Here is a 22282-nt window from a genome sequence, read left to right as displayed (position 1 = left end):
TTTGATTCCTCCCCCGAGACAGTTTGTGTTTAAAAGTGGCTGAGTAGTGCAGCGCGTGGTCGTAGAGGTTATCAAGAAAACAAACATTCACATGTGTCTTTTCAGTGTTCAACAATGAGAAAATAGTAACTTGACAAATTGTTACTGCCATTACGTGAAAGTGTTTAATAACAACGCAGCTTGTGTATGTGTCAACTATTATTCTGAGTTACAACTGCTAGTGTGTTTAATTAAGTCACATTATACTACTTATAAACATTCCTGGAAAATCTAGAGGTGTCACAATGGGTATTAAAGTGAAACGGAAAGCTTCAAAATCTTTAAATGAATCACCTGTTCTGACGGAACGTAATGACACCACAGAAGCTGAACCACCAAATAAAAAACAGAAACTGCTATCGCCTGAGGAATTCATAAAGTCTCTACGTGGACCAAATGCATCTGAAAGTATGTGTAGTATTATGCTTTTTACCAAGGCAGAAGTCCATTTTAACTTTTCTAATCAAGTTCTCTCTTTGTTTCAGGTCTCAAACAATGGTTATATCTCATTTCAAACAAGAAAGAGCAAGCTCAAATGGACAAAGATTTATCTCGTAAAACTTCAAAACCAAATGAAGAAGAGACTGCCAAAATCAATAAACAGCAGGGAGAAAATGAAGAGGTAAAAGACACAGATAAAACTGGTATAGATGAAGATGATGATGAAGATCTGGAAGAGGGAATAGAAAAGGATGCAGGTTTGTAGATGTACTTACCATCTAACTTTGTTGTGAGTGTGTGTTGTATCTGACTTTGCCCATTGTTTTAAAAATTTTCAGACAAAGAAGAGGAAGAAGGTTTGACACACATTGATGCCTTTTTATCTGCTGGTGGGTCGATATCAGATATTGTGTACACCCTACCTTCTGCCGAGAGTGCACATGCATCACATCTAAGACATGTGTTCCGGGTCCTCTACAAAATTCTTCTGAGGTAAAGTAAAATTATTGAATTTTTTTAAACCCAATTAAGTGCACTTGCACTCTTAACCATGAATATCAAACTACTGCAAATACTGTAATCAATTTTATTCAATACATAGGATATCTGCTGAACACCATGACAAAATCCCTGAGGCAGTGGAAGTTTGTAGGGACTTAGCAAATACATATTTGAAACAAATCAATGATATGTTGAAAATACAACGAGCGCCTCGGGAAAGGATATGCAATCTAGAACTTCTGACAGGTACACTCATTATTGGAGCGATTTTGAAATTACTGTCTTGCTCTCTGTCTAATTGCTCTTTAAACTGTTTTTTTTTTTTCTTTCCACAGCTATGGCAGCTTTGGATTCCAAGTTTGCCAAGGAGATTTTAAGTATAATATCCCTAGAAGCAGAGACAGCAGATCATCTGACATCTCCTAGAGTTGCATTTTCAGTGCGGTTAGCTTATCTGAAATTCCTTATTGCACTCCTCATTGATGCTGACACTCCCTCAATTATGGCTGTTGTTCACAAGCCATGTAGGTGTTGGTCATTGTAGTCAAATATATTTATTTACTTTAATACAGTAATTCATCACCAATTATCCTCACTACATTTTATCATCTTTTTAATTGTAGGGATGCTTTCCTCAGTCTGGGAAGGACTGCAATATGACCCATCTCATATAGTTGTTTTATTGCTGATGACTATTAAAAAAGCTGTTTTAGAGAACAAGTCTGTTCCCAAATCTGCCAAACAAATAATTTTTAACACTGATGGCATAATTTCACTACTTCACTTGTACAAGTGGAAAGGTCCTCAAAATAGACCAAAATCACTAACATTTTGGGCAATGAAAAAAATGGATGATAAGCCCAAACTATTGGCTGAGGTAAGTTTGACATAAAATTAAAACTCTTATCTAAATTTTTGCTGCAGTTTTTCTAATATATTAATTGATTTCTTCTTCCAGATTGATAGCATTGAAGCAGAGCAAGTAGCTGATGCTGTGCAAGAGCTACTTATTGTTCTCCTGACTGATCATCGCTTTGGGATAATTTTCAGAGATACTGCTGTTGCACACCAAAGTGACCGTCATAACAAAATGGTTTCCAGAGTACTAGAAGTATGTAGAAAACCTTTTAAAATCCAGCTAGACTCCTTTTCCTTTTTGGTATAATGGTCTTATGTTCGGTAACTTTTTTTTTTCAGAGAATTGGCCATCCGTGGGAAAATGTGAAAGTAGCTGGGCTTGTGTCTAAAGTTCTTGCAGCTTGCCCCGATTCATTACGTTCAACACTAGCATCAATGAAACCTTTTATAAAACCAAGGTCATCAGAAAAATGGTTTAACTGCATTAAATTTCTAGAGCAGGTATCTATCTATTAGATTTTACATTATTTACACGTTGAGTCCCACATGACCACACATATGGTCACAGTAGCATGCAAAAGGGACCCCTCGTGGGACTCAACAGATTAGCGGGGGCATTCAAATTAGCCACCTATATTTTACCATTTTAAAATTGTATCTAGGTTCTTGAAGACCAATGTCCGGAAGAGGTTCTTCTTCGTCAAGTTTCATGGCTAACAATGATGCATTTGGGAGCAGCAGCCATTGAAATGTGTTCTCCGTCATCAATTCTCAATGCACTATGCTCAGACAACGCAGATGCCCTTTACACAGATGATATAGCAGTTGCGAAATGCACAGTCAAGCTTCTTGTTTCCATGCTTAAGAAAATTTACAACTTCACTGAAGTGGTCAAGCGGTGGGCTTCAAGTGGTGTTCTCTCATATGCCCAATCAACAGCATTCTGTCGTCATATTTCAGATTATGTGTCCAAGGTGAGATATTTATGATCTTAACAACAAAACAGACTATTTCAATCACATTTATTTTTTATCTATTACTTTTCTATGTTCTCTCTTCTAGAATGTTCCAATGTTGAGCTCCATTCAAAAGGCTTGGCAACTATGGAGTGAGAAATGTAAGACTTCTGAAACACTAAATGATGAGTCTGACAAACCTATTGATATTTTGTCCTTTCTGCTGGAACTCCTTGAATTTTACCACAAGCTATGCCCTTCTACCTTGGACCCCTTGCATGCAGAACAATCGGACCTTAAAATAGCTATGACTAACACTGTTTTGGAGACAACTGGAACAGAAGAGACTGCTCAGTTGCGTAATCGTTTGTACCGGCTACTTTTGGCTGTCAATGATCAGGATTTCAGTGCTGAAAATGTAAGAGTCCTATGTCAATTTTTTAAATACTGTTTGCCTATTACTTTTTTTATAATGGTGAATTTTAAGGAATAAAAACTAACTATCATTTTTCTTTTAGATGGAAATGAAAGAACCCATGCAATTAATTTTCAAAGATTTGGTTAGCCAGTGTGCTACTGTCCGAAGCTTAGCTTGGTCAGTTCTTCAGTCCCTAGTCAGGAGAGCAGGAACCCTAGAGGGTAGTCCACAAGAGGCTGTGGTTTGGTTGTCAGTATTTCAAGAAACATTCACAGGCCAAGAAGAACTAAGCAAGGAAGTGGTTGAAATGCTGGTTGAAAGTGTTTTACGCGCTTGTTCACAGTGTCCAAAATATTTGGATATTATTGCTCGTTCTGAAGAAGGGGCTGCTGAAATTTATAATGAAGATGGCACTGCTCAATGTTCCCTGTTTGATGAAGCCGCATTTGATGAACTTCTGGAGGGTAAATATACAGAAATACTACATTCATTCATCGAGGTGTCAATTTTTCCATAAGTTTTGTCTGTACTGTGTAGTTTTGTTTCTCTTTTTATTTTCCATTAAGATGCTTCAGAAACTTTTGATCAACAACCCAACCCCAACAAAATTCATTTTAGTTCTGTCACTGTGAGTTCATGGCTTCCAAGTTTCCTAGAAGTTTTTGGGGAGTATACTAATGGGAAAAAAATTAAAAAGCGGTCGAGACTGGTAAGATTTTCATGTTGTAAAGTGTATACCTTGACAAAAAAATTTGCAGTACAATTCATATTGTTTAAATTTTCATCTCAGATTGCTGAAGAATTTTGTTGCAAGCTGATCTTACGACTACTGTATCGGCTTCCTCACCCTGGACCATTCTTTTATTTACTTTTGAGAACATACTCCAAAATAGTACCAGCAAAGCTCACAGATTACCTGCAATCTTGGGTACCTGGGGGCAACCCTCAGCTTGTGCAGTTACATCTTTTGGGAGAAAGTAGTGTAGAACTGAAACTTGGGACTTACCTGTTCTTTGATGATGGTATTGAAAATGTGTCCTCTGAGACTAAGCTTCAGAAACTCTTTCTCAGCCTTTCTCTCCCAACAGTTGAAGATGACTTCAAAGGTACCTTACAATTTTTACTAATTCACAATGAAGAGAAACTCTACAAATAATTTTTCATTCTACCTTTACTTCTATTTTTTTAGGGAATGTATCTGATGTCAGAAAACTAGAAGTAATTGGACAAGTTGTACAAGTGGTTTACTTTATTTCCTTCCACTTAACACAACTAGCCCAACTTAAAAACTTGACTGAAGACTTTGTTATCAGATCTCAAGAAATGCTCCTATATATGTCTGAGGTTGCATCACATTTTGATGATTATTACTATAAGGGAAAGGAGCACGGACTTTTCTTTGAGATTTTTAAGGTATGTTGAAATTATAAATCTTCCCCCTAATTACCAGTTAATCATTATCAGTTGGGTAACTCTAAGAATGCGTCTTTATTTTACTACAGGTTTTATTCTGTCATCCAATGTTATACCAACAATTTAATCCTATTACAAAACACAACTCAGAATCATCTACACTTTTAACAAATATGATGATTAATTTGGCAAAGAAGGCCTCTGTGTGTCAATCTCTTGAAAACTACTTGATGCCATTTAAGGATAAACTCTTGACCATTGTAAAGTCACTGGCTAAGAAAAAGAAGAAGAAAATGCCCAAAGGAGACATAGCTTTTATGATCAGTGCAATTCCACTTAAATTTGAGGAGATCTCAAATCTTTTGGAACTTACTGCATGTCTTCCAGCCACATCTTCAATGATTGGCAGTGATGAGAATTTAAAATTGTCACCTTGGTATCATCTAACTGCTCATCTCTTCAGTCGTGCATCTGATCTTCGAAACAAGGGAAGTTCAAATAAAAATGAGGTCATGCTACTTCCTCCTGCAGTTATTACTCAGGTTTCTGATCTGCTGCTAGAAATGCTACCCATTAAAAATTGTGATGCAACATCATTAACTGAGGCTCTTATGTCATATATTGAGTCTTGTCCTCAACAGACAGCACATGTTTCTGAGGTAAGTTTAATTACTTGTTTATTTCTTGTTTTAATTAATTTGTCATATCATGACAATAAATTCCATGGTCACAAGTTATATTTTCTCTCCTTGTTGCAGTCATTACTACAATGCATGTTAAACTCTTGTGAAGCAAATCAGGCCACATGTAAATTAGCTCAATGGGTGGCTTCATGTACATCATCAAAGGAGTTGCTAAGTAAATTAAAAAGCTCCATTAAGGACAAATTTACCACAAGAAAGCGTCTTGGGTTGATTTTGCCTGTCATAAGAGTAGCTCTCAAAAGTCAGGAAAAAGAAGGTGAGGCCAAAATTGTACACCTTAACAAAAAAATTTACACTACTTTTTAATATTTTTTTTCAATAAGATATACATTCAGTATGAAGCAAGTCACTTTTGTCACCATCAATATTGTATGTTCTCAGGTTTTTGGAAGCCAGTTTTGACACCATTGTATGATCAGATGAAGTCTGAAATACACGAACATGCTATCAGTCTAGCTAACCACCCAGAATGGTTAGCCTCCAATACTGATGTAGTTGTCATATTAATGAAACGCTTTATGAAGACTGATGAGAGAGAAAGCATATGCAAAGCTCTTGAGAAAAAGGCTCCAGCACTGACTGAAGAAAAGCAGTACTACTTAAATTTAATAACCGAAGTCTTACAGTCTCAGCCACCTCAACTGTTGTTATTGCTCCTGGCTTGGCTAGGGGTTTCATTAAAGAAAAATGGAAATTCATCCGGACACATTGGCCTTGTTCAGTTATTGAGTGATGCTATTGTCAGGTTTACAAAAGAAGTAACTTTTGATAACTTCTCAAGCGTAAAAGAAAGCAAAGTTTGGCAGGAAACTTTGAGATTGACCCTGAAATGGGGACTTGCACATGGAAAAGATGATGATGAAACTGGAAACAAGGCATCAGATGTATCATGTATGCTCTTGAAGACACTTCATTCTCTTTTCAAGAAGATGTATGTCATTTTGGAAGATCATGAGCACATTAAGTTGGTTCATAGTATGACCATACAGCACTCTGAATTTCTAAATATTATGATGGGCACTTCCCCCTCTAAATTTGAACTTGTTCAGCTTCTTAATGTTCTCATAGAAAGAAGTCCTAAGATGATGGATTGTTCTCATGTGCCTGTATTGCTTGCTGCTTACAGTGCTAGTTTAAGTAAAACAGACCGAGCTCTTCTTAAAATACTTATCCTGTACGAACAAAGTGGAATAGATCTTTCCCAGTATCGTCCTTACTTCTGGGGACGCCAAGGAGCAAATCATTACTCAATATGGTCTCAGGGAAATAAAAATAATAAGACTCTCTTGCAGCAACCTAGACCAGATCAGGTTCTTGGCCTTCTGGATATTAATATGGTAATGCAAACCATAGGACAGTTCTCAATTAAATCTACTCTGAAGGTAAAGTTGCCCTTAATCTATTTTTTATTATTATATAACCATTTTTATTCTCCTACTGTTTATGTTAATCAACTTTAAAATTTTTACAGATATCTGAAGATGAAACTGAATTTGTTGATGGAATCTATGACCCATCATTTTACCTACCTTTGTTTATGTACCTTTTGTCTCCAGAATCACCAGTTCTAACACACATGTTTGTTAGGTCTGGTGCTCTTGCTCTTACTCTTTCTGCTCTTGCAAGTTATGACATAACAATAAGAGCAGCTGCATTCACCACTCTCTCGCGTTTTATTTCTCACTTGCAAATGGCAAGGTCAGTCACTTTTTAAAATCTAACATTTATTGCAATTTATTTTATTTTGCCTGTAATTATGAAACTTAATCTTTGATTTTTTTTACAGGGGACGCAATAAAGAACTATTGCTTCACTTCATGTCTGCTCTGCAAAAAGGTGTACTAGCCTTTGGAAGTGAAAATCCTAGACTTCCTAGTGTTGTTTCAGTCTTCCTATCACGGTCTGCCATTGAAATTTCCAATCCGTCAAGTCCTTTATATAGGCCACTCATTAACTTCATATTAGCCAAGCCTGCCATGAATTTAAAAACTGTACCTGAATTCTTACAACTATTGCATTCAGATCATGTTGATCACTTGTAAGTACTCAACCTGACAAATTAATTAGGTAGGAACGAGTTTTTGCACACATCACATAACTAATAATAAATCATATTTCAGAGCACATCGACATTGGATCCTTGAAGTATTAGCTGAAGGTATCCGAGCACCAATTGATGTCGATTTATGCACAGAGGTTGCTGCTTTTAAATTGTTGCCCGCATATTATTCATCATGTCTTTCTGATTTCAAAAGCAAAGTGAGTTCTTGTATTTATTTACACATCAGTTAAAAATTACATACATTATATGTTTCCAAAACAAATTATCACAATCACTATGGCTAATTTTTTTTTTTTTTTTTCACAGCTCCTTATTTTGCAATGGTTAAGATCAACTGTTGCAGTCCAATATGGGGCATGCCGTTTAGTGAGAGATTTCAGCTTTGTGTCATGGCTTCATCAAACAATTATGAATCTGACTGTTGAGAATTCCACTCTCACTACTGAAATGGTAAGCTTGCTGTCTGACTTATGGGGCTCTTTGTCTATGTCCACCAAGGGAAAGCAAGATTCTGAAACAGGTCGCCCAATTCCACACATTGAAAGTTCAGCTAGTAAGGTGTTGCTTCTCCTCCTTACCTTACATCTTAAATTGACACCTCAGACTTGTGTCGACAGTCTTATTAAGTACATTTCTGTTCTTACCAAAGTTACTTCTTGCCTTCAACCTGAAGAAACTTCTATGTTTTCAAAAGAGAAATTGTTATCAATTCTTGAAGTGGGATCTGCTTTTAGTCCCAACAAGAGAGAATTTTTTGATCTGCTTGAATTTGGACATAACTTTACTGAAGTTAAAGAAATATTGCCTGATGTGGGAGACAAGCCCAATGAGTTGAGGCTAAAGCTAAGAGCATTGACCATTCAGTGGAGCAAGTGTCAAGCCTTAGTACACATTATGCTGTAAAGGAATGTAACTTAGTTGGAAACAAAGCTTTGCAAAGCAATTTAATAAACATTGTTATGATATATTTTATTATTATTATTGATTAATTTTACAGATAGTTGCTTCACTCCTTTTTCTTTTCTTCTTTTTCTTGAAGTTTCCTCTCTAATTTTTGAAATTCAAACTTTGTCATTATCTCCAAATCATCAGTAACCTCTTCCACAGCAACCACCTGTCAAATTTGATTATTTAGAATTTAATTTAGTCATGCATAAACCATAAGCTTTGTCAAAAAATATCTTCACATTGTGAAAACATACCTCTGGTATATAAAATTGCAACATATTCTGAACTCCATTTTTCAGAGTTACAACAGAACTAGGACAGGATGAGCAGGAACCTTGCATTTTTAATTTTACAATCCCATCTTGGAAACTCTGTGCAAATGAATGTGTAGGTTGAACAATTTGTGTTGTAAGAGGGAGGGGGAAAAAATGCATTTAAAATCAAAGAAATTTCAAAGTATCCTTACTATAAATAAAATATCTCCTCCGTCTTCCTGTACTGTTGGTCTGATTCGAGTATCAAGTAACTCTTTTATCATTTGAACAGTCTCATCGTCATCCTCCGCAATTTCTAAGATCAGAATTTCAATTTAGTATGTAACTGCATATGCAACCTTAAATTATGAGGGTGGTGTTACAGTAATGGCTGCTTATAATGTTGCCCCTAGGAGTTAAGTCCAAACCTGTGTCTGAAGGTTTCTGGGCAGATTCATTTATAATAGGAAGTCCACTAGCAAAAAAGTCCATAATGGTGGCAAATATTTCTGGTTTTAAAACCTTCCAGTCCATATCTTCATCAACCTTGTCACAATAACACAGATACATTAGACTTGAAATTTTGGGGAGTAGGTTGTCACAACTTTACTTCACAGGCGCGATTGTTACCTCACCTTTGTAACTGTTATAAAATCCGGCCCAAAAAAGACTGCTTTGACGCCTTCAATTCGGAATAGTAGTTTACCCAAGGGGGAACAAAATGCTTCCGTTCCATTGGGGAAATCTTTAGTTTTACCTGGACCAAGTACCTAAAAAAACAATGAGTAAACCATTTAAATTGTAATACAGCTGTCATGAACTGATAAATAAACCTATCTACTCACATCAACTCCTGGTAAAAATTTCAAGCTGTTGGGGTTTGGTGTATCCTGCGTTTGAATGAACATAGAACGTTGTCCTTCTACAAATCCAGTCTGAGGTCTGCATAGTAGGTAGTCTTTGTGCTGGCCATTAGGAAGGACAGCAGAACTTGTTATGGAGTGAAAATTTCTAACGGCTATTACGTTTCTGTAAAGAAAAAGAGGAGGACAAAATATATCAGGGACTGATCTTTCAGCATTCGAGGGAGTTTCTTGTATGTACTGATAAAATCGTGAATGGAAAGCATAATGACATTGTAAAGTTGATTTCAATAGAAACATGGAAAGAAAAACTGCAACGGCAGGAAGGACTGAGTTTGCGTAACAGCCTTTAACCTAACTATATCTATTAAAGGCGAAAGAGAAGACGTCTTAAGTATAATATCTTGGTTTTTCATTCCACTGCAAGGCATTTTGAGCTATTTAAGATAAATGACAACTCACTGCGCATTTTGTTTAGCCGTTAAATAAGAGAAAATGTGTCGCAATCTTGTGACATTAATACGGGACGCCATCTTGTATACCTTTTCACAGTGTAGTCAACTTGACTGACCATCATTCATTCGGTTGTTGAATGTTTTAAACTGCTTTCATTTTGGTAATTTTTAATTACACATTTTATTCATTGAAAATAGCCTGTGTTTGGGTATGTTGCTAAAAAGGAAATATGACACAACACAATTTCCTCTCTTTTTTTACGAAAGCAGTAGTGGCAGTGTGACCGCGCCATCGCTTCAAATGCAGGCGGAGTTTAGGTGTCTCGGGTCTCAAGCTTGGGTGTTTGGGTTTGTCCCCGTACGATGTGGGATCAACCCCATTTAATTTTATTGGAGAGTAAATGAGCGAATAATTTATGAAAGAAGACACTTGTAGGTAACTATAATTTAATATACAAAAGAAACTTACTTACTAACTAACATTGCTATAAACATCAAGCATAATAATCATAATAGTAATAATAATAATAATTATAAAGACAATCACCATCATTCGACGACCACAGTACCACATCACATCTACGTGCATTACTTACAACGACACCGAGTGGGTTGTTGTTTTCCTAATACACACTAATCCTATGAGTATATTGTATGTTCGGAAATTTCTTGGCGGAGGAATAATTAAGGCCCGCGGCAAAATTTCCCCCTGCTTTTTAACTGTTTACTACAGAGAAAACACCTTTCTTTCGCATTTTTTAAAAAAATGTCCAATGTTTTTCTGCTTTACATTATATCCGTAAGGTAGTGCTGTCTATTGCTTGTGCAGAGCCGTCATAAAGAAGATTGAAATGCTATTTTACTATCATTGTTTTATCTTTACATAAAGGCCTGATTTTGAAAGAGTCCGTTCTTTGGGGGCTTACTTTAATTAATCACAAATTAATTGTACCACTGCCCACCTTTTTGCGTTGTGGCTAGGTCCAGTGTTTGTCAGACGGCTGTCAATGTTACTGGTCGTTGATTTTGCCTCTACCAAAGTCGTTAATTCGGACGCGCTTCAGTTTTACCAACTAAATAACAATCAGCTCTCAGATTTTCATTTATGTGGTGACACAGCCCTTCATAAAGAACGCCGCAAAATGTGTTTCGTGTTCTCATACTCATAATATTAGAACGATGAACAAGAAACACCGGATATTAACTATGTTTATCAGTCGTGATACATTAATTTATTTATTAGAAAATTGTCGTCTTTGGAGTTGTTAAAGTGCAAAGAAAATAATTTCAAATAATGGTCCTTTTCCCGGAAACGTCAATAGGCCCAAGCGTTCTTTCTTGTAACCAGGCATTTCACTCTTACAAAATTGATCTAAAGAAAAACAATACATTAGCCGTTACTGTTTCGCCATGTTTCGTCGTCCAACGCTGATTATTAACAGCACTGACGCTAACATTCCATCAAGCATCAGGGTCAGAAAGGAAACTCTTCCGGACTGGAAGTAGTTACTTATGTTTTTTCTGTGAGATCCGGCTAGTGATTCACCTTACACTTTCTTCACCTCTGACGGTGTCCCCACAATGAACGTTTGCCTCGCCAACGCCAGTGATAGCGCCTGCGACGCGCTGGATAGGCCAGCCCGCCGAGCAGCTGTGTGAAATCGTCGGCCCGCCCTCAGCGGCCAAGAGCAACAAGGGCTCGGGCACGAGTGCGTTTGGCAAACAATGTTTTATGTTTCCTTGCGTCATCAGCCCGGGGAATGTTCATTGTGCGGGGGCATACCTTGAGCAGTTCTATCGCGGCCCGCTGCTACCTCACCATGTGCGGCCATGCACAGCACAATACTTACGCAAGTGTGTGAATGTCGCTCCCTTGTAGGTGTGTAAATATCCTTTTGCACACTTAGGGGGGTAAATGGATGAATCTTTACTAGAAAATTCACACTTTTACCCCCAGTGTACGAATGGATATTCACACACCTACAAGTGTGCGACATTCACACACTTGCGTTTCCAGTAGAGGTGGGGGCGGGGCGAGGTCACGATGGAAACGTAACCCCGACCAGCACCCGCTAAACGGAGCTAGTTGGGGTCCTCCGGGCAGGCTACTGGCTAGCAGCGAACCGTGATAGCCCTGCAGGAAGACCCGGGGAAATGGGATTGCGAGAGTACTTATTTGCTTACGTGTACCCTTTCACCCCTCCCAGCCAGAAATGACACATATGCCGAAACGCGTTTCGACATCGTAGGTTGAACCAAAGGACCTAAAATACGAAATGACAAGTTTTTGAACGGGTCGATTTTGATTCGACGAATACCGATGCGAGGTTTTTGCCTGCCAGGCGTGTTATTTTTGAGGCTTTTATCCTTTTAAACACCTGGGCCTTTTTCTATTTCCATTTTAATCAACAACTGGGATGTACAGGAATCCTCTTCAAAAGCTGCTAATGATAACAATAAATAACAATACTCGCGCTCGTCATCTAATAACGTAATGCGATTTGTCATACATCCGCCAAGAGCTCTTAATCTCTTTTCTTGTAGTAAAGTGATATGTTATCCATATAACTGTCTATAAACCTAATGGTACCGTAAATAGGATGTTCTAAACTAACTCCTTCCGTTTCCAATGAGTGAGTCCTCGCTCTACTCATAATACTCAGGAACTTTACACGACCGATTGTGTGAGCAGGGGGTTTAACTGCTTATCATTTGTTTGGAGACAAATTTTTGATGATACAGAGGTAGTTGAAAAGTTAAAGAAAGGGCAATGATAAGGTATACCCAGAAGGGCACTTGATCTGTTTATAATCGCTGTTGTTTTGGCTTTTCGCCAGGAAATGAACGGCGGAAGACGAACGCCCCGTGAGTTTGAAGCTTATCATTTCAGCATATTTGAGAGGCTTGATACTTGATCTCACGATAATCGAGTCCAGTCATCGTGCATTCCATCTCTAACTAGCTAAGCAGTGATACTATTATTGTCTGACTGTGCCGTGCGAGTATCACGCACTGCGATAAAAAGCTAGCGATACAAAGAGAGAGAAATAAGGAATGAGCGTTAAACGGGATGAGAAGGAAAAAAACCCTCCCGATAAATGCAAGTAATCAAAGAGAGATGGAGAGAAAGAGAAAGAGGAAAATAATAAATGTAAATATATTTAAATATAACGATCCTAACGAATGGACGATAAATTCATTATGATTAGTTTTAAACATTAGCTTTATAAAACGATAAAAAGGCTAAAATTAGCTTTGTAAATTACATACCACGAATTAAAGCTTTATGTTTTTCAGAGGCATTGTCCAGGAACCAATGCAGGCACAAGTCCCATTACTCTTGCCATCTTCACGGATAGCTCTATGATCTATCCTAAACAGACAGTAAAGCACAGAAAAATCCCGTCGGCCAGAATACTCAGTCGTATGGTAACAGCTCCATTCACTCTCTCCAGACTTGTCCTTCAGTAAGGAAGCCTTAAACTGAAAGGAAACAACTTCCATCCTCGCTTAACTTCTTAGCAGAATAATGTCGAGCGACTACAACCCTGGAACCACATACCCATTGTAAACATTTTACGCTCATTACGTACTGGTAGCGCCACACATTTAAAAATGTAAAAACAAAAATGCTTCAAATTTTTTAAAGGACTTTTTTGTTTTGAAATAACCACTAACTGCGAGTTTGTCTGCGTCGCATTTGGTCTTCGAGGAAAAAGTATCCAAACCACAGACCTTAAACGCATAGGGGTTAATTAGTACCTTCAGTGTGGCTACAAGAATACTTGAATTATTTCAAAAAGATTCGAACCATTGTCCAAAGCGCGTGTTGTATTAATTGCTGTGCGTCTTTATGGCAATAGCAAGAGAGAATGAGAGCATGTAGCCTCAGACAAAAGGTCCATAAGGTGAAAAAGTCAGCTATTGAGAAGAAAACACGATTTCATTGGAATATTTGAGACAGTTAAGATTATTATTTACCCGACGATTTCTCACGAAATCAAAATTGAGCATATGAATACGAAATAAAAGTAATAATTTTGGCGCGTCCGGCACATGTACACAACTATACATAAATAAAAAATATAATAAAGTTACAATTCTAGGAATAGCTATAGGTGGAAGCAAAGTGCCGCTATTCTGTTCCCCCATGCATGCGGTTCTTCACAGTCCCCCTGACTGAATCGTCTCACCATCGACGTAGAAACATAGGAAATCGCACGTGAAACCGTTATTTTAAAATGAAGTACTAACAAATAATTGATGCGAAAAAGAATAAAAGATTTTGCCTATCCCACAGCTTTTACAACCCCTCTAAAATTTACACCTTTCGAAAGTACACCACAGAATTACATAGAATCGCATAGAATCAATAGAACTGTGAAAAGATGAAAATTTTGAATTATACCGGCTACGAACACATTTTTCGTTGGAAATAAAACACCAGGAACGAAACCAGCACGCACTGGCTTTAACACATCTGGCCAAGATCCTTCGCCGTGGTCACCAGGAGAGCCATCCGCCCACCAGGAGTGGAGCGGAGGGTCCTGCTCGTTGGTTCGGAGGAGTGCGTGCGCACCCAAAGCCGGCCAGACGTTCGACAACAGTTAACAAAATACCATAATTAAAATAGTAAATTACAACGTATCAACATAGTTAAATTCCAGTATCTAATGTTTAAAAAATTATCTGCGTTTTAAATGCGCATAATGCGTATTAATCCATAATTAACGCGTATTAAAGATAAATATCTTTAGATGGGATTAATTTGTTTAACATTCTAAATAAAGATGCAACAACCGTACGCTGAAATCATTGATAACACTTAAGTATATGGCGGCCGTGGTTGGGACATTACAGCTCAGCCCTACAGCGTTAATCCTACTTCAATTCGTAGCCATCACCCAATCGCCGAACCTTGATTTCTTTCTGTCCTATAATGCGCGAATCTTTCACAGAACCTGTTTGTCAGTTAAGCATTCCTAAATCCTCTTCATCTTCCTTGCCATTTACAATTATATAAAACGCAGTCTACATGTCTCTAGCAAACTTCATGCCTAGCATGTTTTGACATTATACTCCGGAAGCATACCTTAAGTTGTGAGTAATAATAACGAATTTGGTGTTGATTTCGATCTGTAATAAAAATTGACTCTCCCCATGGATCCAGCCACCACCAGTCAACCTGATGCATCGGTCCCAGAACGCTCTCATCGTAAGTAAAAATAACATTTAGAAAACAAGGCGCTACATGAGCGTACACTTCTCCCGAATCTTCTTCGTGCCTTTGAGCTGGGACTTGCCCTTGGAGTCGAACTGCAGGGAGATGTTGCGGTTCTTCTCCATGTTGAGAAGCTCTTGGAACAGCTCCTTGACGTTGTGGTTGGTTTTTGCCGAGGTCTCCATAAAGTTGCAGCCCCACCCTTTGGACTCGGCCTCGCCTTCCGTGAGGGGTACCTCCCTGTTCTCCGTCTCGTCGCACTTGTTGCCGACCAGCATGACGGGGATGTTGGGCAGCTCAGCACCCTGTCAGACAAAGAGCGAGCAGTGAGCGGGAGCGGTGACGAGCGGTGCGCTGCTGGCGTCGCGGCCGGGCAAGTTACCTTCATCTCCTTGATGACCTCCCATATAGGCCTCAGCTCCTCCAGCGACTGCTTGGAGGTGCACGAGTACACGAGTATGAAGGCGTGGCCCTTGGAAATGGATAGCCGCTGCATTGCGGGGAACTGATGGGAGCCGGTCGTGTCAGTGATTTGCAACGTGCAGATGTTCTTGTTGCAGCTTATCACCTGTCGAGTTAGAAACGTTTGCGTTTAAACAGGTGGGATATAGGGTGGGTGTTTTCATACGCTCCCCTTCTGCTAATACTGTACTGCATGCAGGCGGGAGGCTGGCCTACCAACTCTCACTATGGCGCCTTACCGCCCCGTACGACTATGCAACCCGTTTCCATGCCTGCATCCTGTACAGTATAATCAGAAAAGGGCGGGCATAGAAAACCCAACATTCTGTTTTTTAATGCAGTAATATTCGGGGTCACGTCAGTGTGACGTCACATTGGCTCAAAAGTTTCGCTAACATTAACATGTTAAAACTGTGACATTGCTTAAATCGTGTCACATTAGTTTCAGCGTGACTCAGCCAGGCCAAGAGTATGATAAATTCTAAATTAAATTGAAAGATAATGTGACAGTAGCATCCAAAAGAATGTGACAGTTTTCAAACGTACAGGAATGTGAGGTCACATAAATTGACTAACAGTGATACTATTGCAAATGCACAGCAGCCATGCAGATACGCACCTGTCGGTAAGTGTCCTCGATGGTGGGGATGTAGGACTCTCTGAAGGTTCCCTTGACGAAGCGCAGGACGAGCGAGGACTTGCCCACCCCGCCCGCCCCAAACACCACGACCCGGTAGTCATTGCTCTGCTCGGGCATGGCTGCGGCTCACTGCACCTGCAACAACGCGTCAATGAGCAACACTGCAGGCGGCGCGGCGCCGCGCGGGGGAGCCCCAGGCCCCGGGCCCCGGGCCCCGGGCGAGACGGGTGGTACACGTTACACCCCTTCCTCCTTTTATCTCCCGCACATCCGTCTGCCTTTCTTCCTCTCCTCTCGCGTGCCCCCCCCCCTCTTTTTCTCTCCTTCCCCCACGAACACCCGGGAACACCCACCCTCCTATCTGCCATCCCCTCCTCCTTTCACCTTGCAGCTCCCAACCTTCATCCCCCCCCTCCCCCCTTTTCACCGTGCGGCCCCACGCGCGCGGCGTAGCGCCAGTGACTGCCTCACTGGGATAGGGATCGATAGGGCTGTGCCTGGGCTGTGCCTGGCCTGGGCTGGGCCTGGGCTGTACCAGGGCTGTGCAAGGGCTATGCCAGGGCTGCTGCTGGGCTGTGCCTGGGCTGTGCTTAGGCTGCCCCTGGGCTGGGCCAGAGCCAGGACTGTGCCGGGGCTTCGGCTGCTCAGCCCTGGACTGTGCCAGGGCTACACTCCAACTGTTTAGGGACAAATTGTGTACGCGCGGGATGTGGCTAGGCTGTATGCCCAGGCTTCAGAACCATGGTTCCGTGGGCTACGCTCGGAGCAAGGAGCAGTAAAGAGAAAGAAAGATAAAAAGAAGAGGAAAGAGAGTAGGATGGCCTGGCGGGACAAAGGATAGCACAGGCTGTGGTGCACAGGCAGCAGCTGCTATCCCGGCAACAACAATAGCAACATCAGCTAACAAAAACAAGCGCGGTGGAGGGGGGCAGCTGTTATAGGACTTGAGTGGGTGGGCAAGAGCTGACCGGGTCGAGATCACTGTCTGCACAAGAGTCTGAGTAGAAAGGGAAGAAAAAGCCGGGCGGAATGCCGAGGCACGGCGCGTTGGATGGGATGGACTGGAAAGCTATCGCAGCAGTCCAGGTCCAGGGAGAGGATCGTCTCGTCCCGCGGGGATGGGCGAGGCCGGGGGCAAGGCCTGGCCACTGGCGTACACTGCTGCACGTGCCGGGGCCGAGGTCGGGCGGCAGGCTGCATCTGCTTGATAATGGCAGTGGGCTCGCGTCATCACTAGAGCCGGGCCGAGCCGGGGATACGCCAGAGCCCTTCTTGCGTCAGGCACCGACGCTTCCTGTGGCGTGGACGTCACACGTCGCCCACAAACACACGTGGACAACGGTGTCAACAGCACCGAATGAAACACTGAAATATTGGAATTGAATCCCATTCTGTCCGTTTGGGGGGAACCTCCTATGTTTTAGCCCACCACTTTCACCCCGTTTTGTAAGCAGACTGCCAAGGTACGCGGCTTTGATTTTCCCGGATTTTCCTGCAGTCGTTTTGACCCTGGTTTTGCTTACCGTAGCCGACCCAGTTTCCTTGCCGCGACGCGTTTTCGCTCAGCTGCAGAGTACCCACCCGGGGAGCGCAAGGGTCGGACTGACCCCCCCACACCCGCCCCACGCATCGTGAGAGCGCTCTCGATTTTCTTTTTCTCGTCGAAAGCGAACGGTCTATTGCACAATTCTCTCGCAGTGATGATGCGGAAAAGGGCGCTATAGCTCGTGAGGCTCTCCCCCTCCTCTTCACCCTCCCCCTCCCGGGCACGCCTCCACACTCCACGCCCCGCAGGCCCGATAATGGTCCGGGGCTGCTGCCTCGAAAATAAGATAGGAATGCCTTTTCTTCCCCGGGGACGACTGGCTGCAGGTCAGAGAGGGCCTCTGTTGTTGGAGGAGGAGCGTTCTTTTATTGCGTCATGCCGAGGAAAGGGGCGAGCCCCACAGTTTGACCCTTCAGTTCAGAAACGTATACTGCGTTTCGCTGACTGCCCTGCGTAGCCCGCGGTGTCCACATCGAATAGCCGGATGTGGCCGCCTACTGAGCTGTAGGTGCATGGCACCGGGGCTCCAGCGAGGGCGCCTGCGGTGGGGCGGGTAGGCCACCCGCCGCGTGGAGCTGACCGACGGGCTCAGCGTTTGCCTACGCTGCGGGCGCTTCCATCAGCGCCAGTGCGGAGTGCGGCAGTAGTGGCCCAAAATAACATCCGTAAGGTATGGACGAAAGGTCCATACCTTACAGTGGAAGGCATGTCTGTTATGTGGACCAAATTGTCTGTAATACGGATAATTTTATGATTTTTTACGATCCGTGATACGTTTGCACAAAATTCTCCGTAATATACGGATAGCACATCGATAAGGAAATGAGAGTGAAGGAAAGAGGCACTTCGCAGCACAAAATAAGAACGGCAAAATGACGGTTAGACCCAATAATTTTAATCCGTCGGTTTCCATATTTTGGACGCCGCTGAGTAAGGACCGACCGTACGTACCTCCGTTTGCGTGGTACGGGGTACGGAGTCGGAAAACGGTTGTTCCGTGCCGCGTTTTGTGCGTACGGTGAAGTCGTTTAACGGCTCCGTGGTAAAAAGTCAGTGGGTACGGTCTATCCGTACCGTAATCCTAATCCCCGTAGCATGTTTCAGTTTGTCAGATACGCTGCACCGTGTCCGTCTCTCATTTTTAACAGTGTTCTTGGTAAAACCAATAAAATGGCAATAAATCCACGTCGTTGGGGATTTTTAAGAAATCTACACTGGCTATGAGCCGCTCATTCACAACCCCGTGGCAATGTTCTTTGCCTAAAAATGGCAATAAGATGTAAAGTAATCTCAAAATTTATTGGCATTTTGTTCATTGCCAAATAATGGCATTTTAGCCTTGAAACTCTATTGCGACACATTTGCGATCCATGTCACTCCATGCCAATGAACAATTGCCAGAAATCAAGCAAGCCAACGACCCTTCCGCCAAATGAAGTTGCTAGCTGCACCTCGCTCCGCAGACAACAGACAACTCTGTTCAGCAGTTGCCGGACCTCTCAGGTAGAACACGGTTGTCAAAATGATGCCACGAAGACCTCATTTTGACGCTCATCGTCAAGATTTACTGCGGCTACGTAGCCAGATTGAGCTTATGGCTGGAGGGGAAGTGGACAGCCCCACACACGAGCCCACCGCACTTCCCCTCCAGCCTTCGTCGTACACACAGGCGAGGAGAAGGGGCCGGGGGGCTAGGGGGCCAGTCTTTACGCCCAAAAAAGGTTGGGGCGGGGCAGGGAGGGGGAGCCGGCCTGAGGTTGGCGGTGCAGGGCAAAGTCGGAATAAATCGAAGAAATGTCGCGCTGTTAAATGTTTCTTAAATATCGAACCTAGCAACAAACTACTCAGATTTCTGGATCAATCATCAGCCTCTCACCCCCTTTAAAAGAAAAAAAAGACAGGTGGTTATGACAATTTTGACATTCAAGAAGGAGGGTGTGTTTTGAAAGTTGAGGGACAGTAAGTTCGTCCCGCTGACACTTGCACTGTTAAATTTCTACAAAGCATTCGCTTTGCAAAACTGCGAAGTATTTCGCTCCTTTGTAACTACGAAGCATTTACTTTGCAATTACAAAGTGATGCTTTGCAATTGCGAAGCAATGAAAACGCTTCAAAGCATCGCTTTGCAATTGCAAAGTGTCACTTCGTAATTGCAAAGCATCACTTTGTAATTGCAAAGTAAATGCTTCGTAGTTACAAAGGAGCAAAATACTTCGTAGGAATTTAACAGTGTGCACTTCCACGGCCAGTACTCGTACTCGTGCCGCCTACATCAGTCCTAAATTAAAGGTTTATTCATAGCCTACATCCTACACCGAGCTAGGAAATTTCTGCACTGTAAAAAGCTTGCGAAGAACCATTCTTTCTTTGCATTGCAAAGAATTTTCAAGCGTTGTAAAATGCTTTGCATTTGCGAACTAATTATTCGCACCTTACGAAGAAAATCGTTCGTAACGCTGCAAAGAATTAGTTCGTAACCTTGCAAACCATTTCTTCGCAACTTTACGAAGAGAATAGTTTCAAATGCAAAGAAAATAGTTTGCAATGCAAACTTTCTTACAATGCTTGAAAATTCTTTACAAGAATTTTGCAGTGTGTATCATTTCACAAACCAGATCCTTACACGACGAATTCTTATTTAAGGCCCGGTATGCGCACGCGAAGCCTTTTTAGCCCACTTTGAGCAGGAATGTGGGCTTTTCGGAGTTTTCGTGCTTATTTTTGCAAGAGGAACTCCCTATACTGTATAAACAGCAAAAGAAAAGATCGTTCGCATAAGCCCGCTTTTTCGCTTTTTCAAAGCTGAAGGGCGAGTTAAAAGTGTATGAAATGCGATGCAATTCCTACACTGTTAATTTGAGGTGTACAGGAGCTGCTGGACACCTATGATCTGACACCCTGTCCCTCACGGGGTTGCCACGCTGAAAGCAGAGTACCATCCACCCCTCTGTTGATCGAAAGCGTCCTGGTCTCGGCCCTGGTGCAGGGCAACCTGTAGGGTGTCCTGTTCTTGGAAATCTCATATGACCTCATAATGTGTTCGATTTCTCGAAGGCTTTATTTCTTGCGGTCAATATACTGTTAAAAATTTGTGGGCCAGGCCAAAAGGGAGGCACGAAGACAAAGCCCGTTCAGCGCCACGCCATGATACGATCTCAGGTCACCGACAGGCTTAAACTACGAGGCTTGCTCACTCTAAAGGGCTCCGTTTGTTTCGGATTTTGCGACAAGGTTCGGCACATCGCCATCCACTGCAAATCGTCGTTTTTTATTTCCTGAAAAGTACTTATCCCCTTCTTCCACATCACAGCCCCACTTTTGCCATCTCCCATTTCCATTCCCCACCCCGGGACGGGCCGAGTCGGGCGCACTGCGCGCCTGCGAGCGGCAGCATAGGCCGCCCGCCCACACCCGTGTCGGCGGACCTCCCTGTATTGTCTACGCTGCAGGCGCTCCACGCCGCCGCCCGACACATCCACGCAGCCGGGCGCACCAAGGGGAGGGGGAAACGGGGTGAGGATTTTTGGTCGCACACTTTGCGGGGATACCGCCCACCCGGCCCACCCTTCCACCCCTTCCACCCCCGCCTGCTGGGCTGCAGCGCTCAACTTGCCGTCCCCGTTCCGACAGGACAAGCTGGCTGGCGCTGGAGGAGGAGGAGGGGGGGGGGGCTCGGCTGCGGAGGGGCCGGGCGAGCAGAGGGTGCGCCGTTTAGAGGCCCTGGTGAACTGCCAGGGTCGGGCAAGGTACGGCCTCCCGGACTGCACCTACAGAAATGCGCGTAGCTCGGTCGAGGTTGTTCTGTCGGCCCGGGGCCGTGTCGGGCCGCGCGCTGCGCACCGCGTGTGGTCACCCCTCGTGTCACCGCTCGGGTCACCCCGCCACGCAGCCGCTGCTGCCTTTTCGCCACGCCCCGATCCACTTTGGGCCAAGGACACGCAGTGGCGGGGACACGAGGGTGGGGGGCGAGGGGCGTGAAGCGGTGACACCGCGCTGGCCGGGGCCCGGGCCAGCTGGCTGGCGGCAGGTTTGCTCATATCTCACAGGTCAGCAGCGACGGCGCCCCCTCCCCCTCCCTTACCTCCCCTGCTGTCCCTCCCCGGTCACGCCTCGGACATCCGTGCGATAGGACGGTTGCTACCGTAGCGGCTCACGTCATTATGAGTACCCATCCCCCGTGCTGAAGGGTGTGTTCGGGCGACCACCACGCCACGCCGCGCCACGACCCGGGACAACAAGAACGACTGAGTGAGGGCATGTTTGCGGAAGTCTCGCGGTTCGGCGGGCGGGGGCGGGCGGTCACAGGTAACAAGCGAGGGGGAGGGGTGATTAGAAGAAATGGGAAAGGAGGGGCGGGGTATAACGGGGAGTTGTTGCTGAGATTGAGTGGCGCGCCTCGGGACAAAAACGAACAAGAGCTGGACGGGGTGGAAGAGAGAAGACAGCCAGAGAGGGAGAGAGAGAGAGAGAGAGAGAGAGAGAGAGAGAGAGAGAGAGAGAG

The 22282-nt window shown here is 43.1% G+C and overlaps 3 protein-coding genes across 3 annotated transcripts in view; 1 reads left to right on the top strand and 2 right to left on the bottom strand.

The window, feature by feature from the left end:
* Window positions 1-34: 34 nt before the first annotated feature.
* LOC113209487 (nucleolar pre-ribosomal-associated protein 1) lies at window positions 35-8364 on the top strand. Its single transcript, XM_026427026.2, has 22 exons — window positions 35-184; window positions 275-447; window positions 525-737; window positions 819-972; window positions 1082-1227; window positions 1317-1505; window positions 1605-1858; window positions 1940-2092; window positions 2179-2340; window positions 2502-2813; window positions 2902-3213; window positions 3314-3677; window positions 3780-3922; window positions 4004-4319; window positions 4403-4626; window positions 4716-5285; window positions 5385-5586; window positions 5712-6712; window positions 6802-7028; window positions 7117-7368; window positions 7451-7589; window positions 7699-8364. The coding sequence occupies exons 2-22, from the start codon at window positions 285-287 to the stop codon at window positions 8293-8295; spliced, it is 6093 nt and encodes a 2030-aa protein (XP_026282811.1). The 5' UTR covers window positions 35-184; window positions 275-284; the 3' UTR covers window positions 8296-8364.
* Window positions 8336-10043, bottom strand: LOC113209490 (NFU1 iron-sulfur cluster scaffold homolog, mitochondrial). The gene is made up of 7 exons (XM_026427029.2): window positions 9920-10043; window positions 9440-9623; window positions 9230-9364; window positions 9023-9140; window positions 8807-8910; window positions 8595-8711; window positions 8336-8506 (listed from the first exon to the last, which is right to left on the bottom strand). Exons 1-7 carry the CDS (start codon window positions 9988-9990, stop codon window positions 8399-8401), a joined length of 837 nt encoding a protein of 278 aa, XP_026282814.1. The 5' UTR covers window positions 9991-10043; the 3' UTR covers window positions 8336-8398.
* Window positions 10044-15027: 4984 nt separating this feature from the next.
* LOC113209491 (GTP-binding protein Di-Ras2) overlaps window positions 15028-22282 on the bottom strand; it is a 12068-nt gene continuing 4813 nt past the window's right edge. Inside the window, exons 2-4 of the mRNA XM_052272687.1 lie at window positions 16215-16370; window positions 15516-15701; window positions 15028-15438 (exon numbers count right to left, since the gene is read on the bottom strand). Of these exons, the coding sequence (XP_052128647.1) occupies window positions 15160-15438; window positions 15516-15701; window positions 16215-16352 (603 nt within the window). The 5' untranslated portion in view covers window positions 16353-16370 and the 3' untranslated portion in view covers window positions 15028-15159. The remainder of the gene's footprint in view (window positions 15439-15515; window positions 15702-16214; window positions 16371-22282) is intronic.

Source organism: Frankliniella occidentalis, unplaced genomic scaffold, assembly GCF_000697945.3.
Source record: "Frankliniella occidentalis isolate FOCC.00 unplaced genomic scaffold, Focc_3.1 Scaffold218, whole genome shotgun sequence".
In the NCBI taxonomy this organism is placed as follows: Eukaryota; Metazoa; Arthropoda; class Insecta; order Thysanoptera; family Thripidae; genus Frankliniella; species Frankliniella occidentalis.
Note: the sequence above shows the minus strand (reverse complement) of the source record. Positions and strands in the feature narration are given on the sequence as shown.

What these genes read in the sequence shown, in the direction of transcription:
- LOC113209487 (XM_026427026.2), top strand. Translation starts at nt 285, where the DNA reads ATGGGTATTAAAGTGAAACGGAAAGCTTCAAAATCTTTAAATGAATCA. An exon ending in TTAAAAAGCGGTCGAGACTG is followed by an intron (nt 3,923 to 4,003) that starts GTAAGATTTTCA and finishes TTTTCATCTCAG; the next exon opens with ATTGCTGAAGAATTTTGTTG. An exon ending in TTTCTGATTTCAAAAGCAAA is followed by an intron (nt 7,590 to 7,698) that starts GTGAGTTCTTGT and finishes TTTTTTTCACAG; the next exon opens with CTCCTTATTTTGCAATGGTT.
- LOC113209490 (XM_026427029.2), bottom strand. Translation starts at nt 9,990, where the DNA reads ATGGCGTCCCGTATTAATGTCACAAGATTGCGACACATTTTCTCTTAT. An exon ending in ATTTTATAACAGTTACAAAG is followed by an intron (nt 9,141 to 9,229) that starts GTGAGGTAACAA and finishes TATTGTGACAAG; the next exon opens with GTTGATGAAGATATGGACTG. An exon ending in GAGGAGATATTTTATTTATA is followed by an intron (nt 8,712 to 8,806) that starts GTAAGGATACTT and finishes TCATTTGCACAG; the next exon opens with AGTTTCCAAGATGGGATTGT.